General features: G+C 19.3%; 13 protein-coding genes and 24 non-coding genes across 37 annotated transcripts, besides 1 other annotated feature; 23 read left to right on the top strand and 14 right to left on the bottom strand. All coding sequences in view use genetic code 5, as the record gives it.

The window, feature by feature from the left end:
* On the top strand, window positions 1-69 carry NRL04_mgt01. Its single transcript has one exon. It is a non-coding gene; the product is annotated as a tRNA-Met (tRNA).
* NRL04_mgt02 lies at window positions 70-135 on the top strand. The gene has a single exon. It is a non-coding gene; the product is annotated as a tRNA-Ile (tRNA).
* NRL04_mgt03 lies at window positions 133-201 on the bottom strand. Its single transcript has one exon. It is a non-coding gene; the product is annotated as a tRNA-Gln (tRNA).
* A 55-nt stretch (window positions 202-256) lies between these two features.
* On the top strand, window positions 257-1,270 carry ND2 (NADH dehydrogenase subunit 2). The gene has a single exon. The coding sequence runs from the start codon at window positions 257-259 to the stop codon at window positions 1,268-1,270; it is 1,014 nt and encodes a 337-aa protein (YP_010449125.1).
* Window positions 1,269-1,335, top strand: NRL04_mgt04. The gene has a single exon. It is a non-coding gene; the product is annotated as a tRNA-Trp (tRNA).
* On the bottom strand, window positions 1,328-1,392 carry NRL04_mgt05. The gene has a single exon. It is a non-coding gene; the product is annotated as a tRNA-Cys (tRNA).
* Window positions 1,393-1,395: 3 nt separating this feature from the next.
* Window positions 1,396-1,463, bottom strand: NRL04_mgt06. The gene has a single exon. It is a non-coding gene; the product is annotated as a tRNA-Tyr (tRNA).
* A 2-nt stretch (window positions 1,464-1,465) lies between these two features.
* Window positions 1,466-2,996, top strand: COX1 (cytochrome c oxidase subunit I; the record flags this gene model as incomplete). Its single annotated transcript has 1 exon — window positions 1,466-2,996. A coding segment is annotated over one exon (1,531 nt), but the record flags the coding sequence as incomplete, so codon positions are not given.
* Window positions 2,997-3,063, top strand: NRL04_mgt07. The gene has a single exon. It is a non-coding gene; the product is annotated as a tRNA-Leu (tRNA).
* Window positions 3,064-3,745, top strand: COX2 (cytochrome c oxidase subunit II). The gene has a single exon. A coding segment is annotated over exon 1 (682 nt).
* On the top strand, window positions 3,746-3,816 carry NRL04_mgt08. The gene has a single exon. It is a non-coding gene; the product is annotated as a tRNA-Lys (tRNA).
* A 4-nt stretch (window positions 3,817-3,820) lies between these two features.
* Window positions 3,821-3,888, top strand: NRL04_mgt09. Its single transcript has one exon. It is a non-coding gene; the product is annotated as a tRNA-Asp (tRNA).
* ATP8 (ATP synthase F0 subunit 8) lies at window positions 3,889-4,050 on the top strand. The gene has a single exon. It carries the CDS (start codon window positions 3,889-3,891, stop codon window positions 4,048-4,050), a length of 162 nt encoding a protein of 53 aa, YP_010449128.1.
* ATP6 (ATP synthase F0 subunit 6) lies at window positions 4,044-4,721 on the top strand. Its single transcript has one exon. The coding sequence runs from the start codon at window positions 4,044-4,046 to the stop codon at window positions 4,719-4,721; it is 678 nt and encodes a 225-aa protein (YP_010449129.1).
* On the top strand, window positions 4,721-5,509 carry COX3 (cytochrome c oxidase subunit III). The gene has a single exon. The coding sequence runs from the start codon at window positions 4,721-4,723 to the stop codon at window positions 5,507-5,509; it is 789 nt and encodes a 262-aa protein (YP_010449130.1).
* Window positions 5,510-5,512: 3 nt separating this feature from the next.
* NRL04_mgt10 lies at window positions 5,513-5,579 on the top strand. The gene has a single exon. It is a non-coding gene; the product is annotated as a tRNA-Gly (tRNA).
* On the top strand, window positions 5,580-5,933 carry ND3 (NADH dehydrogenase subunit 3). The gene has a single exon. It carries the CDS (start codon window positions 5,580-5,582, stop codon window positions 5,931-5,933), a length of 354 nt encoding a protein of 117 aa, YP_010449131.1.
* Window positions 5,934-5,939: 6 nt separating this feature from the next.
* NRL04_mgt11 lies at window positions 5,940-6,004 on the top strand. Its single transcript has one exon. It is a non-coding gene; the product is annotated as a tRNA-Ala (tRNA).
* NRL04_mgt12 lies at window positions 6,004-6,069 on the top strand. Its single transcript has one exon. It is a non-coding gene; the product is annotated as a tRNA-Arg (tRNA).
* Window position 6,070: 1 nt separating this feature from the next.
* NRL04_mgt13 lies at window positions 6,071-6,136 on the top strand. Its single transcript has one exon. It is a non-coding gene; the product is annotated as a tRNA-Asn (tRNA).
* Window positions 6,136-6,202, top strand: NRL04_mgt14. The gene has a single exon. It is a non-coding gene; the product is annotated as a tRNA-Ser (tRNA).
* Window positions 6,203-6,204: 2 nt separating this feature from the next.
* On the top strand, window positions 6,205-6,273 carry NRL04_mgt15. The gene has a single exon. It is a non-coding gene; the product is annotated as a tRNA-Glu (tRNA).
* NRL04_mgt16 lies at window positions 6,274-6,339 on the bottom strand. Its single transcript has one exon. It is a non-coding gene; the product is annotated as a tRNA-Phe (tRNA).
* On the bottom strand, window positions 6,340-8,071 carry ND5 (NADH dehydrogenase subunit 5). The gene has a single exon. A coding segment is annotated over exon 1 (1,732 nt).
* Window positions 8,072-8,138, bottom strand: NRL04_mgt17. Its single transcript has one exon. It is a non-coding gene; the product is annotated as a tRNA-His (tRNA).
* ND4 (NADH dehydrogenase subunit 4) lies at window positions 8,139-9,477 on the bottom strand. The gene has a single exon. A coding segment is annotated over exon 1 (1,339 nt).
* On the bottom strand, window positions 9,478-9,768 carry ND4L (NADH dehydrogenase subunit 4L). Its single transcript has one exon. It carries the CDS (start codon window positions 9,766-9,768, stop codon window positions 9,478-9,480), a length of 291 nt encoding a protein of 96 aa, YP_010449134.1.
* A 2-nt stretch (window positions 9,769-9,770) lies between these two features.
* On the top strand, window positions 9,771-9,836 carry NRL04_mgt18. Its single transcript has one exon. It is a non-coding gene; the product is annotated as a tRNA-Thr (tRNA).
* On the bottom strand, window positions 9,837-9,903 carry NRL04_mgt19. Its single transcript has one exon. It is a non-coding gene; the product is annotated as a tRNA-Pro (tRNA).
* A 2-nt stretch (window positions 9,904-9,905) lies between these two features.
* On the top strand, window positions 9,906-10,436 carry ND6 (NADH dehydrogenase subunit 6). The gene has a single exon. The coding sequence runs from the start codon at window positions 9,906-9,908 to the stop codon at window positions 10,434-10,436; it is 531 nt and encodes a 176-aa protein (YP_010449135.1).
* Window positions 10,437-10,451: 15 nt separating this feature from the next.
* On the top strand, window positions 10,452-11,600 carry CYTB (cytochrome b). The gene has a single exon. It carries the CDS (start codon window positions 10,452-10,454, stop codon window positions 11,598-11,600), a length of 1,149 nt encoding a protein of 382 aa, YP_010449136.1.
* NRL04_mgt20 lies at window positions 11,599-11,666 on the top strand. The gene has a single exon. It is a non-coding gene; the product is annotated as a tRNA-Ser (tRNA).
* A 17-nt stretch (window positions 11,667-11,683) lies between these two features.
* Window positions 11,684-12,622, bottom strand: ND1 (NADH dehydrogenase subunit 1). The gene has a single exon. The coding sequence runs from the start codon at window positions 12,620-12,622 to the stop codon at window positions 11,684-11,686; it is 939 nt and encodes a 312-aa protein (YP_010449137.1).
* Window position 12,623: 1 nt separating this feature from the next.
* Window positions 12,624-12,696, bottom strand: NRL04_mgt21. The gene has a single exon. It is a non-coding gene; the product is annotated as a tRNA-Leu (tRNA).
* On the bottom strand, window positions 12,697-14,052 carry NRL04_mgr02. The gene has a single exon. It is a non-coding gene; the product is annotated as a 16S ribosomal RNA (ribosomal RNA).
* NRL04_mgt22 lies at window positions 14,053-14,116 on the bottom strand. Its single transcript has one exon. It is a non-coding gene; the product is annotated as a tRNA-Val (tRNA).
* On the bottom strand, window positions 14,117-14,893 carry NRL04_mgr01. Its single transcript has one exon. It is a non-coding gene; the product is annotated as a 12S ribosomal RNA (ribosomal RNA).
* Window positions 14,894-15,202: a sequence feature (A+T region; control region).

A 15,202-nucleotide genomic window follows, 5' to 3' on the forward strand; every position in this document is an offset into this window, starting at 1 on the left:
TTAAAAATAAGCTAAGTTAAGCTTTTGGGGTTCATACCCCAAATATAAAGGAAACTCCTTTTTTTTAAAAATAAAGTGCCTGATTAAAAGGATTATTCTGATAGAGTAAATTATGTAGAATATCTACCTTTATTATATTTTATAGAATTAAACTATATCTAATAGTATCAAAAACTATTGTGCATCTTACACTAAAATATATTTTAATAAAAAAAGGAATTTAAATTTCCCCCAAAATTTAAATTATTTATTTTTTATTTTTTTTAATATAAATTCTAACAAAATATTTTTTTTATTTATTTTATTTTTTAGTACTTTAATTTCTATTTCATCAAATTCTTGATTTGGATGTTGAATAGGTTTAGAAATTAATCTTTTAAGATTTATCCCATTAATTTCTAATAATAATAATCTTCTTTCATCAGAAGCTTCATTAAAATATTTTCTTACTCAATCAATTGCCTCAATTAATTTTTTATTCTCAATTTTATTAAAATTAATTTTAATAAAAAATTTTGAAATAAATAATTTCTTATCTATTATAATTAATTCATCTTTATTAATAAAAATAGGATCTATTCCATTTCATTTCTGATTTCCTAATGTAATTGAAGGTTTATCATGATTTAATTGTTTTATTCTAATAACTTGACAAAAAATTACCCCAATAATTTTAATTTCTTATTATTTTAATAAAAACTTTTTAATTATGATTATAATTTTCAATACTATTATTGGAGCAATTGGAGGAATTAACCAAACTTCTTTACGTAAATTAATAGCATTTTCTTCTATTAATAATTTAGGATGAATATTAGCAACAATTATAATTAGAGAAAATTTATGAATATTTTATTTATTAATTTATTCATTTTTAATTAGTATTATATGTTTTTTATTTAATATATTAAATATATATTATATTAATCAATTATTTATTATTAATTTTAATCCTATAATTAAAATTTCTTTATTTATTAATTTTTTATCTTTAGGTGGATTGCCACCCTTTATTGGATTTTTCCCTAAATGAATTGTAATTAACTTTTTAATATTTAATAATATATATGTATTAACTTTTATTTTTGTAATAATAAGATTAATCATATTATTTTTTTATATTCGTATTATTTATTCTTCTTTTATATTTAATTATTTAAAATTAAAATGATTTAAAATTTTTGTAAAAAATAAAATTTTTATTCTAATTAATTTTTTTAGTTTAATTTCAATTATAAGAATAATTTTTAGAACTTTTTTTTTTTTTTAAGGTTTTAAGTTAAATTAAACTAATAATCTTCAAAATTATTTATAAAGAAATTTCTTTAAGCCTTAATAATTTTTATTATCCCTTAAAATTTGCAATTTTATATCATTATTGACTATAAAGCTTATTAATAAAAGAGAATAAATTTCTCGTTAATAAATTTACAATTTATCGCTTAATTCTCAGCCATTTTATTAGCGAAAATGACTTTACTCAACAAATCATAAAGATATTGGAACTTTATACTTTATTTTTGGAATTTGAGCTGGAATAGTAGGTATATCTTTAAGTTTATTAATTCGAGCTGAATTAGGTAACCCAGGATCTTTAATTGGTGATGATCAAATTTATAATACTATTGTCACTGCTCATGCTTTTATTATAATTTTCTTCATAGTTATACCAATTATAATTGGAGGATTCGGAAATTGATTAGTACCTTTAATATTAGGAGCCCCTGATATAGCTTTTCCTCGAATAAATAATATAAGTTTTTGACTTTTACCCCCCTCATTAACTCTTTTAATTTCAAGAAGAATTGTAGAAAATGGAGCAGGAACCGGATGAACAGTTTACCCCCCACTTTCATCTAATATTGCTCATGGAGGAAGTTCAGTAGATCTGGCAATTTTTTCTTTACATTTAGCAGGTATTTCATCAATTTTAGGAGCAATTAACTTTATTACTACAATTATTAATATACGAATTAATGGTTTATCATTCGATCAAATACCATTATTTGTTTGAGCTGTAGGAATTACAGCCTTATTATTACTTTTATCATTACCTGTTTTAGCAGGAGCTATTACTATATTACTAACAGATCGAAATTTAAATACTTCATTTTTTGATCCAGCTGGTGGAGGAGATCCAATCCTATACCAACACTTATTTTGATTTTTTGGTCATCCTGAAGTTTATATTCTAATTTTACCTGGATTTGGAATAATTTCACATATTATTTCTCAAGAAAGAGGAAAAAAAGAAACTTTTGGATCATTAGGTATAATTTATGCTATAATAGCAATTGGTTTATTAGGATTTGTTGTTTGAGCTCATCATATATTTACTGTTGGAATAGATATTGATACACGAGCTTATTTTACTTCAGCTACTATAATTATTGCTGTCCCAACTGGAATTAAAATTTTTAGATGATTAGCAACCTTACATGGAACTCAAATTAATTATAGTCCTTCTATTCTTTGAAGATTAGGATTTGTATTTTTATTTACTGTTGGAGGATTAACAGGAGTAATTTTAGCTAATTCTTCTATTGATATTACATTACATGATACATATTATGTAGTTGCACACTTTCATTATGTTTTATCTATAGGAGCTGTATTTGCAATTTTAGGAGGATTTATTCATTGATATCCATTATTTACTGGTCTTTCTTTAAACCCATATTTACTAAAAATTCAATTCTTTACTATATTTATTGGAGTAAATTTAACATTTTTTCCTCAACACTTTTTAGGATTAGCAGGTATACCTCGACGATATTCTGATTACCCCGATGCTTATATCTCATGAAATATTGTTTCTTCTTTAGGTTCTTATATTTCCTTATTAGCAACTATATTAATATTAATTATTATCTGAGAATCTATAATTAATCAACGAATTGTATTATTTCCATTAAACTTATCATCATCAATTGAATGATATCAAAATCTTCCACCAGCTGAACATTCTTATAATGAACTACCAATTTTAAGAAAATTCTAATATGGCAGATTATATGTAATGGATTTAAACCCCATTTATAAAGGATTATCCTTTTTTTAGAAATGGCAACATGATCTAATTTTAATCTTCAAAATGGAGCATCTCCACTTATAGAACAAATTATTTTTTTCCATGATCATACTTTAATTATTATTCTTATAATTACTATTTTAGTAGGTTATATTTTAACTAATTTATTTTTTAATAAATATATTAATCGATATTTATTAGAAGGACAAATAATTGAATTAATTTGAACTATTTTACCAGCTATTACATTAATTTTTATTGCTTTACCTTCTCTTCGTCTTTTATACCTTTTAGATGAACTTAATAATCCATTAATTACATTAAAATCAATTGGTCATCAATGATATTGAAGTTATGAATATTCAGATTTTCATAATATCGAATTTGATTCTTACATAATCCCATCTAATGAATTATCTAATAATAATTTTCGATTATTAGATGTAGATAATCGAATTATTCTACCTATAAATAATCAAATTCGAATTATAGTTACTGCTACAGATGTTATTCATTCTTGAACAATTCCCTCATTAGGAGTAAAAGTTGATGCTAACCCGGGTCGATTAAACCAAACTAATTTTTTTATCAATCGACCAGGACTTTACTATGGTCAATGCTCAGAAATTTGCGGAGCTAATCATAGTTTTATACCTATTGTAATTGAAAGAATTTCAATTAAAAATTTTATTAATTGAATTAATAATTATTCATCATTAGATGACTGAAAGCAAGTACTGGTCTCTTAAACCATTTTATAGTAAATTAGCAATTACTTCTAATGAATCTAAAGAATTAGTTAAATTTATAACATAAATATGTCAAATTTAAATTATTATATTATATAATATTCTTTTATACCACAAATAATACCTATTAACTGACTATTATCTTTTTTTTTCTTTATTATTGTATTTTTATTATTTAATATTTTAAATTATTATATTTTTAATATTAAAATAAATAATAAAATTAATTTTAATAAAAAAATAATTAAAAACTTATATTGAAAATGATAACTAATTTATTTTCAATTTTTGACCCATCAACTAATTTATTTAATATTCCATTAAATTGAATAAGAACATTACTAGGATTAATATTCATTCCCTATTCATTTTGATTAATTCCTAATCGTCACTTTATAATTTGAAATTTTATTTTAAACAAATTACATAATGAATTTAAAACTTTATTAAGTAAAAATAATTTTAACGGATCAACATTTATTTTTATCTCATTATTTACATTCATTTTATTCAACAATTTTTTAGGTTTATTCCCATATATTTTTACAAGCACAAGTCACTTAACTCTTTCATTATCCCTTTCTCTTCCTTTATGATTAAGATTTATATTATACGGATGAATTAATAATTCAACTCATATATTCGCACATATAATTCCTCAAGGAACCCCTAATATTTTAATACCATTTATAGTATTAATTGAAACAATTAGTAATATTATCCGACCAGGAACTTTAGCTGTTCGTTTAACAGCTAACATAATTGCAGGACATTTATTAATAACATTATTAAGAGGAACAAGATCTAATATCCCATCATTTTTAATTATTTTTCTATTATCTATTCAAATTTTATTATTAATTTTAGAATCAGCAGTCGCAATCATTCAATCTTATGTTATTGCTATTTTAAGAACACTATATTCTAGAGAAGTAAATTAATGACAACTCATTCAAATCACCCATATCATTTAGTAGATTATAGACCTTGACCATTAACAGGAGCTATTGGAGTTTTAACTCTTGTTACAGGTATAGTAAAATGATTCCATAATTTTAATATAAATTTATTAATTATTGGTTATATAATTACAATTTTAACCATATATCAATGATGACGAGATATCTGTCGTGAAGGAACATTACAAGGTAAACACACTATTCTAGTTCATAAAGGTTTACGTTGAGGAATAATTTTATTTATTATTTCTGAAGTATTTTTTTTTTTATCATTTTTTTGAGCTTTTTTTCATAGAAGTCTATCACCTAATATTGAAATTGGTTCTATATGACCTCCTATAAGTATTATTCCATTTAACCCATTTCAAATTCCTCTTCTTAATACTATTATTTTAATTACTTCAGGATTTACAGTAACTTGAGCTCATCATGCTTTAATAGAAAATAATCATTCTCAAATAACTCAAGGATTATTTATCACTGTATGCTTAGGAATCTATTTTACTATTCTTCAAGCATATGAATATATTGAAGCACCTTTTACTATTGCTGATAGAATTTACGGATCAACATTCTTTATAGCAACTGGATTCCATGGATTACATGTTATTATTGGTACAATTTTTTTATCTGTATGTTTAATACGACACTTAAATAATCATTTCTCTAATAATCATCATTTTGGATTTGAAGCAGCAGCATGGTATTGACATTTTGTAGATGTAGTATGATTATTTCTTTATATTTCAATTTACTGATGAGGTAATTAACTAATTTATATAATATATTTAGTATATTTGACTTCCAATCAAAAAGTTTAAATTATTTTTAATATAAATAATTAATTTAATTTTAATTATCTCTATAATAATTATTTTAATTTCAAATATTATAATATTTATTTCTATTATATTATCAAAAAAATCTTTTATAGATCGAGAAAAATGTTCTCCTTTTGAATGTGGATTTGATCCTAAATCCTCAGCTCGAATTCCATTTTCTTTACATTTTTTTTTAATTACTGTTATTTTTTTAATTTTTGATGTAGAAATTGCATTAATTTTTCCTATAATTTCATCTTTTTTTTTAACAAATATTTTTATTTGAACTAAAATTAGATTTTTTTTTTTACTTATTTTATTAATTGGTTTATATCATGAATGAAATCAGAATATATTAAATTGAACAAATTAAAAATTAAGGATTATAGTTTATTTAAAACATTTGATTTGCATTCAAAAAATATTGAATTTCAATTTATCTTAAATAAGAAGCAAATTTGCATTTAATTTCGACTTAAAAGATAGAGTATATTAATACTCCTTATTTAATTAATTGAAACCAAAATAGAGGTATATCACTGTTAATGATAAAATTGAATTATTATTCCAATTAAAGAAATATAAAGATTAAAATTAAGCTGCTAACTTTATTTTTAGTGGTTAAATTCCATTAATATTTCTTTATTTATATAGTTTATTATAAAACATTACATTTTCATTGTAAAAATAAAATATATATATTTTTATAAATATATTTAAAGATTAAATAATCTCCTTAATATCTTCAATATTATGCTCTATATATAAGCTATTTAAATAAATTAATAACATAAATAAAAAAATTATTATTCATAAAACAAATCTAAATAAATAAATTTTAAAATTATTTATCTGATAAAAATAATAAAAAATTGAATAATTTTTTATAATATTAAAAATACCTTGACCTCTATATATTTCTCTTCATCCTATATCAATATTTTTATATAAATTTTGTCTTAAATTTAAAAAATAATAATTTAATCCATAAGTAGATAAATTAGGTATAAATCATATTAAACTTAAAAAATTTCTTAAACTATAACTTATTAAAAATTTATTTAAAGAATAAATATTTATATTTCTAATTAAATACCCTAATATAACCCCCAATAAAGTAACATAAATCACTATTAACTTTAAATTAAAAGGTAAATAAATTATATAAGGATAAGGAAAAATTATTCATCTTAATATACCCCCTCTAATAATTCTTATTAATAATAATACAAATATACTTTTTAATATAACATAATCTTCATCATATAAATTATAAATAGAAACTAAATTAAAATCATTAATTATTAAATATATCAATAAACGTATAGTATAAAATATAGTTAACCCAGTTGATCTATAATATAAAATAAAAACTAATAAATTTAAATTTCTTAAACTTACTATTTCCAAGATTATATCCTTAGAATAAAATCCAGCTAAAAAGGGAATACCACATAAAGCTAAATTAGAAATATTTATACATAAAGAAGTTAAAGGAATATAAAATCTAACCCCACCCATAAAACGAATATCTTGTATATCATTTATTATATGAATAATAACCCCAGCACACATAAATAATAAAGCTTTAAATATTGCATGAGTTAATAAATGAAAAAAAGCTAAATCAGGAAACCCTATACTTAAAATTCTTATTATTAATCCTAATTGACTCAAAGTAGATAAAGCAATAATTTTCTTTAAATCAAACTCATAATTAGCAGAAATACCAGCCATAAATATAGTTAAACCTCCTAATAATAATAATATTTTTATAAAAATTATTTCTCTTAATAATATATTAAATCGAATTAATAAATAAACTCCAGCAGTAACTAATGTAGAAGAATGAACTAAAGCAGAAACAGGAGTTGGAGCAGCTATAGCAGCAGGTAATCAAGAACTAAAAGGAATTTGAGCTCTTTTAGTTATAGCCGCTAAAATAATTAATATCCCTAAAATTAATATTTCAAAATCATTATTTATAAAATTTAAATAAAAAATATAATTTCATCTTCCATAATTTATTATTCAAGCAATTACTATTAAAATACAAACATCACCAATACGATTTGATAAAGCAGTTAATATACCAGCATTATAAGATTTAATATTTTGATAATAAATTACTAAACAATAAGAAACTAAACCTAATCCATCTCAACCTAAAAAAATTCTAATAATATTAGGTCTAATAATTAATAAAATTATAGAAAAAACAAATAATAAAACTAAAATAATAAACCGATTCAAATTTAATTCTGAACTTATATATCTTTTTCTATAAAAAATTACCACAGAAGAAATTAAAGAAACAAATATTATAAATAATAAAGATATTCAATCTAATAAAATAGATATAACAATTCTTAAAGAATTAAAAGAAATAATCTCTCACTCTAAAAAAACTACTATATTATTTATAATAAAATAAATTATAAAAAAAAAATTTATTATTCTAAAAAAAAATAAAAAAAAAAAACTAATAAAACAAATAGAATATTTTTGAATAACTTAAAATGATATATTATCATATTTTTAATACCACAAATTAATATTTTATTTAAATTATTTAAGTAAAATCAAATTATTCTATAATCAACTTTTAAAATTATAAAATTTAAAGGGAATCAATGTAAAATTAGTAATAAATATTCTCGAGAAACACCTGTATAAAATCTATAAATTCCTGAATAATATTTACCATGTTGAGTATAAGAAAATAAATACAAACTATAACCAGCTCTAAAAAAAGAAATTAATATTAATATAATTATAGATATTCAAGATCAACTAACTAATCTATTAATTAATCTAATTTCTCCCATTAAATTTAAAGAAGGAGGGGCAGCTATATTTGAAGATATTAATAAAAATCATCATAATCTTAAAGAAGGCATAAAATTTATTAACCCTTTATTAATAAATAATCTTCGACTATGAAATCGTTCATAATTAATATTAGCTAAACAAAATATCCCTGAAGAACATAAACCATGACCAATTATTAAAATATATGATCCCATAAACCCTCAATAATTTAAAGTTATAATTCCACCAATAACAATTCTTATGTGAGCTACAGATGAATAAGCAATTAAAGATTTAATATCAACCTGACAAAAACATTTTAATCTAATATAAAATCCACCAACTAATCTAATAATAATTCAAATATAATTTAAATTTATATTAATTTCTTGTAAAAAAATTAAAATACGTAAAAGACCATACCCACCTAATTTTAATATAATACCAGCTAAAATTATTGAACCTGAAACTGGAGCTTCTACATGAGCTTTAGGTAATCACAAATGAACAAAATATATTGGTATCTTAACTAAAAAAGCTAAAATTATTCTAAAATATAATAAATAAGAATTAAAATTAAATATTTTTAAAAAATAAATTATAATATAATTTATTTCATTAAAAATAAAAAAAATTCCTAATAATAAAGGTAAAGAAGCAAATAATGTATAAAATAACAAATATATACCTGCTTGAATTCGCTCAGGTTGATACCCTCACCCAATAATTAATAATAAAATAGGAATTAATCTAGACTCAAAAAATAAATAAAATAAAAATAAATTTATCACTCTAAAAGTTATAAATAACATAATTAATATAATGATAATATTAAATAAAAAAAAACTTGTATAAAAATTATTTTTAAATAAATTTTCTCTTGCTATAATTATTAAAATAATAATTCAGATTCTTAATAAAATTAGTCCAAAAGAAATTATATCATAAGAAAATATATATCTTATATTACAAAAATTTATAATATTAATTGTTCTATTTATAAAAACAAATATTAATAATAATAATAATATTTGAACCATTCAAAATATATTTTTTATAAAACATAAAGGAATTATAAAACTTAATATAAATAAAAATTTTATCATTTATAATAAATTAAAACTTTGATAATAATCATTTCCATGTGTACGAATTATAGAAACTAAAATTGATAAACCTAAAGCACCCTCACAAACTGTAAATACTAAAAAAACTATTAATATATATATATCATATTCAATATAACTTAATAAAATTAAAAAAAAAAAAAAAATTCTTAAAACAATAAACTCTAATCTTAATAAAATAATTAATAAATGTTTATGTTTAGAAACAAAAATTATATTTCCTAATAAATATATATAAATAATCAAAATTAATATATTTATAATTATCATTTGTTTTTATAGTTTTAAACTAAAACATTGGTCTTGTAAACCAAAAATAAGATAATTCTTTAAAAACTTCAAAGAAAAAGAAATATCTTTATCAATAATCTCCAAAATTATTATTTTTACTTAAACTATTCTTTGATATAACAAAAATATTTATTTCTATTATATTAATTTCATTTTCATCAATTATATATTTTCTAAATCATCCTTTATCAATAGGAATTATAATTTTAACTCAAACTCTTTTAACTTGTATTATTTTAGGAATATTAATTAAAACATATTGTTTTTCTTATATTTTATTTTTAACATTTTTAGGGGGATTATTAGTTTTATTTATTTATGTTTCAAGTATTGCTTCAAATGAATTATTTATTATAACATTTAAAATAAAAATATTTATCTTATTAATCACTATAATAAATATTTTATTAAGAATCTTATTAATAAATAATTTAAATTGAATAAATTTAAGTATTTCTTCAGAAATAGAAAAATTTTTTAATTATTATTTTTTTTTTAATAATGAAAATAAAATTAATTTAAATAAATTATATAATAATCAAACTTTTTTCACTATAATAATAATAATTATCTATCTATTTATTACATTAGTAGCAGTAGTAAAAATCACTAATATTTTTTATGGACCTTTACGATCAACAATATAATAATTTATTTTACTAATGATAAATATTTATAAACCAATTCGAAAAACCCACCCTATTTTAAAAATTATTAATAATTCATTAATTGATCTACCATCACCATCTAATATTTCTATTTGATGAAATTTTGGATCTTTATTAGCTCTATGTTTAGCAATTCAAATTTTAACAGGACTATTTTTAACAATATATTATACAGCTAATATTGAATTAGCTTTTTATAGAGTAAATTATATTTGTCGAAATGTTAATTATGGATGATTAATTCGAACTTTACATGCTAATGGAGCTTCATTTTTTTTCATTTGCATTTATTTACATATTGGTCGAGGTATTTATTATGAATCATTTAATTTAAAATATACATGAATAGTAGGAATTATTATTTTATTTTTACTAATAGCAACAGCCTTTATAGGATATGTTTTACCTTGGGGACAAATATCATTTTGAGGAGCAACTGTTATTACTAATCTTTTATCAGCTATTCCATATTTAGGTACTATATTAGTAAATTGAATTTGAGGAGGATTTGCAATTGATAATGCAACTTTAACACGATTTTATACTTTTCATTTTATTTTACCATTTATTATTGCTATAATAACTATAATTCATTTATTATTTCTTCATCAAACAGGATCTAATAATCCTTTAGGAATTAACAGAAATCTAGATAAAATCCCTTTTCATCCATTTTTTTCATTCAAAGATCTTTTAGGAGTTATTATTTTATTATTTTTCTTAATTATATTAACCTTAACAAATCCTTATCTTTTAGGTGATCCAGATAATTTTATCCCAGCAAATCCTTTAGTTACTCCAGTTCATATTCAACCAGAGTGATATTTTTTATTTGCATATGCTATTTTACGATCAATTCCTAATAAACTAGGAGGAGTAATTGCTTTAATAATATCTATTTTAATTTTAATTATTTTACCTTTAACTTTCAATAAAAAAATCCAAGGTATCCAATTTTATCCTATTAATCAAATTATATTTTGAATTATAATTACAACAATTATTTTATTAACTTGAATTGGAGCACGACCAGTTGAAGATCCATATGTTATAACAGGTCAAATTTTAACATTAATCTATTTCTCTTATTATATTATTAATCCATTAATTAGTAAATATTGAGATAAATTAATTTTTAATTAATTAATGAGCTTGTAATAAGCATTTGTTTTGAAAACTTAAGAAAGAATTTAAATATTCTATTAATTTATACTAAATATAATTATTTAAAAAAAAATTTTTGCTCCTAAATAAAATAATAAAAAATTTAATGAAACTGGTAAATATCTTTTTCAAGCTAAATATATTAATTTATCATAACGATATCGTGGTAAAGTACCACGAACTCAAATAAATAAAAAAGAAATAAAACTTAATTTAAAATAAAAAAATAAAGTTATTCTGTAACCACCTAAATAAATTAAAACAAATAATAATCTTATAAATAAAATTCTAGAATATTCAGCTAAAAAAATTAAAGCAAACCCTCCTCTTCTATATTCAATATTAAACCCAGACACCAATTCTCTTTCACCTTCAGCAAAATCAAAAGGAGTACGATTAGTTTCTGCTAATCTTGAAGATATCCAACATAAACTTAATGGAAATATTAAAAAAATAAATCAAATAAAATTTTGATACTCAAAAAATTTTAATATATTAAAATCCATAATCATAACAACACTACTTATTATAATTAAAGCTAAACTAACTTCATAAGAAATTGTTTGAGCTACAGCTCGTAAACCTCCCAATAATGCATAATTTGAATTAGATGATCATCCAGCTACTATTAATGTATAAACTCCCAAACTTGTACAACATAAAAAAAATAAAATACCTAAATTAAAATTAATTAAATTAAAATAATAAGGTATTAATACTCAAATTATTAATCTTAAAACAAATCTAACTACAGGAGAAAAATAATATCTCAAATAATTAGAAAATCTAGGATAAGTTTGTTCTTTAGTAAATAATTTAATAGCATCAGAAAAAGGTTGTAAAATTCCAATTAATCCTAATTTATTAGGCCCTTTACGAATTTGAATATAACCTAAAACTTTCCGCTCTAATAAAGTTAAATAAGCCACTCCAATCAAAACACCTAAAATTAAAATTAATAATCCTAAAAAAATTAAAATATAATCATTTACTATTATCATTTACTATCTATATATATTAATACATATATATATAAATGAATTCTAAAATCATCACATTTTTCTGTCAAAATAGTTTACAATTATATTTTAAAAATTTATATAAAAATTAATAAAATTCATATATTAATAAAATTTATTTTTAATATTTGATCCTTTCGTACTAAAATATTATATTTTCCTAAAGATAGAAACCAACCTGGCTCACACCGGTTTGAACTCAGATCATGTAAGATTTTAATGATCGAACAGATCAAAATTTTAAACTTTTGCATTTAAATTTTATCTTAATCCAACATCGAGGTCGCAAACTTTTTTTTTTATATGAACTAAAAAAAAAAAATTACGCTGTTATCCCTAAGGTAATTTTTTCTTTTAATCAAAATTTTTGGATCTTTTTATCACTTATCTATGTTAATTTATAAAAAAAGTTATATTAATTTTTCTATCACCCCAACAAAATAAATTTTTTAATTATAAATTTAAATTTTATAAATAATTATTTATTAAAAAATATATTAAACTCTATAGGGTCTTCTCGTCTTTTAAAAATATTTTAACTTTTTTATTAAAAAATTAAATTATATAAATAATTAAGAGACAGTTTATATTTCATCCAATCTTTCATACAAGTCCCCAATTAAGAGACTAATGATTATGCTACCTTTGTACAGTCAATATACTGCAGCCCTTCAATAATTATCAGTGGGCAGATTAGACTTTAAATTATTAACAAAAAGACATGTTTTTGATAAACAAGTGAATATAAATTTTTGCCGAATTCCTTTTAATTAATTTTATTTTTTTTAATTAAATATTATTTTAATTTATATACTAATTTTATCATTTTATCTTAATTTTTCTTTTTAAAATAAATTTTTTTATAAAAAATTAAATTTTAATTAAATTTTTCTTTTTTTAAAATTATTTATAAAAAATTATAATTTTTTAACAATTTAAATTATAAAAATTTTAAAATCAATATTAATTAATTATAAAAATTTAATTTAAAGCTTATCCCTTAAATTATTAAATTTATTAAAAAAAAAATTAACTAATTAATTTTTTTTTTAATAAATTTAAAATTAAATTTCTTTCTAAAAAAACTAGATATATTTAAAAACGATTAACATTTCATTTCTAAATAAATATTTAAAATATTTCTGCCACAATAACTTTTATATTTATTTAACTCTTTTAAATTCGAGAAATATTTATTTAAATAATTTTATAAATAAACTCTGATACACAAGATACACTAAATTAAAATTACTTTTAACTCAATTTATTTTCAAATATTTAAAAATTCTTACACAATACTATTTAACTATAAATTTTTTAATTTTTTCAATTAAAATACTTTAACCCCCATTAAATTATTTTTATTTTAAAAATTCTTTTATTATTTTATAATTTATTATTAATTTTACCCCTCAAATTAATTGAAATTCAATATCTTTTCAATGTAAATGAAATACTTTATCAAGCTCTAATTTGTTCTTTCTAGAAACACTTTCCAGTACCTCTACTTTGTTACGACTTATTCCAATTTATCTATGAAAGCGACGGGCAATATGTACATATTTTAATTTTTAATCATTTTATTAAATTAAATAAAATTACATTTAAATCCACCTTCAAATAATTTTTACAAATTAATTTTCATTTAAATAAATTTATTGTAATCCATCATATTCTTAATTATAATCTGCATCTTGATCTGATTTAATTTATATTTTCAATTTTAAAATATTATTTTTATTAAAAAATATTTTTTTAACAACGATATACAAAATTTTAAATTAAGTAAATTTATTCGTGGATTATCAATTATTAGACAGATTCCTCTAAATGAACTAAAATACCGCCAAATTATTTAAGTTTCAATAAATAATTAATTACTATTCTAGCATTTTAAATTTAAATTATTAATAATAGGGTATCTAATCCTAGTTTATTATATAATTTTTTTAATCTCAATCTTAATTAAATTTTTAATTAAATTGAAATTTCACTCAACAATTTAATATTTTAATTAAATTTATTATTGATTATAAATAACTAATAAAATTTATTTTAATTCTTGTTTAACCGCAACTGCTGGCACAAAATTTGTTATTAATTTTTTAATTACTAAATCTTAATTTCTTAATTTTTAATATTATTTACTATAAATATTTAATTAATTATTTTTAAAATAATTAAAATTTCATACTAAAATTTATATGTAAAATAAATTTATAATAAATTTTTTAAACCATAAAAAATTTTATTTAATATAAATTTTTTCATATAGATTTTTTTTTTTTTTTTTTATATTAAAATATTTATTATAAATTAATAAATATTTAATAATTTCATTTTTTTTTCTTTATAATATTTGAATTGAAAATTATATGGCATATAAATTTTTAATATTAATTTAAATAAAAAAATATTATTTAATATATTAATATATATATATATATATGTATTATTAATTATATTAATTAATTAAATATTTAATATAATAAATTATTCATATAAAGTTTTATTAATTTTATTTTTTTTATTACCGTTTTTAATAAATTTACTTTAAAATAA

This window comes from Pectinophora gossypiella, mitochondrion (genome assembly GCF_024362695.1).
Source record: "Pectinophora gossypiella mitochondrion, complete genome".
In the NCBI taxonomy this organism is placed as follows: Eukaryota; Metazoa; Arthropoda; class Insecta; order Lepidoptera; family Gelechiidae; genus Pectinophora; species Pectinophora gossypiella.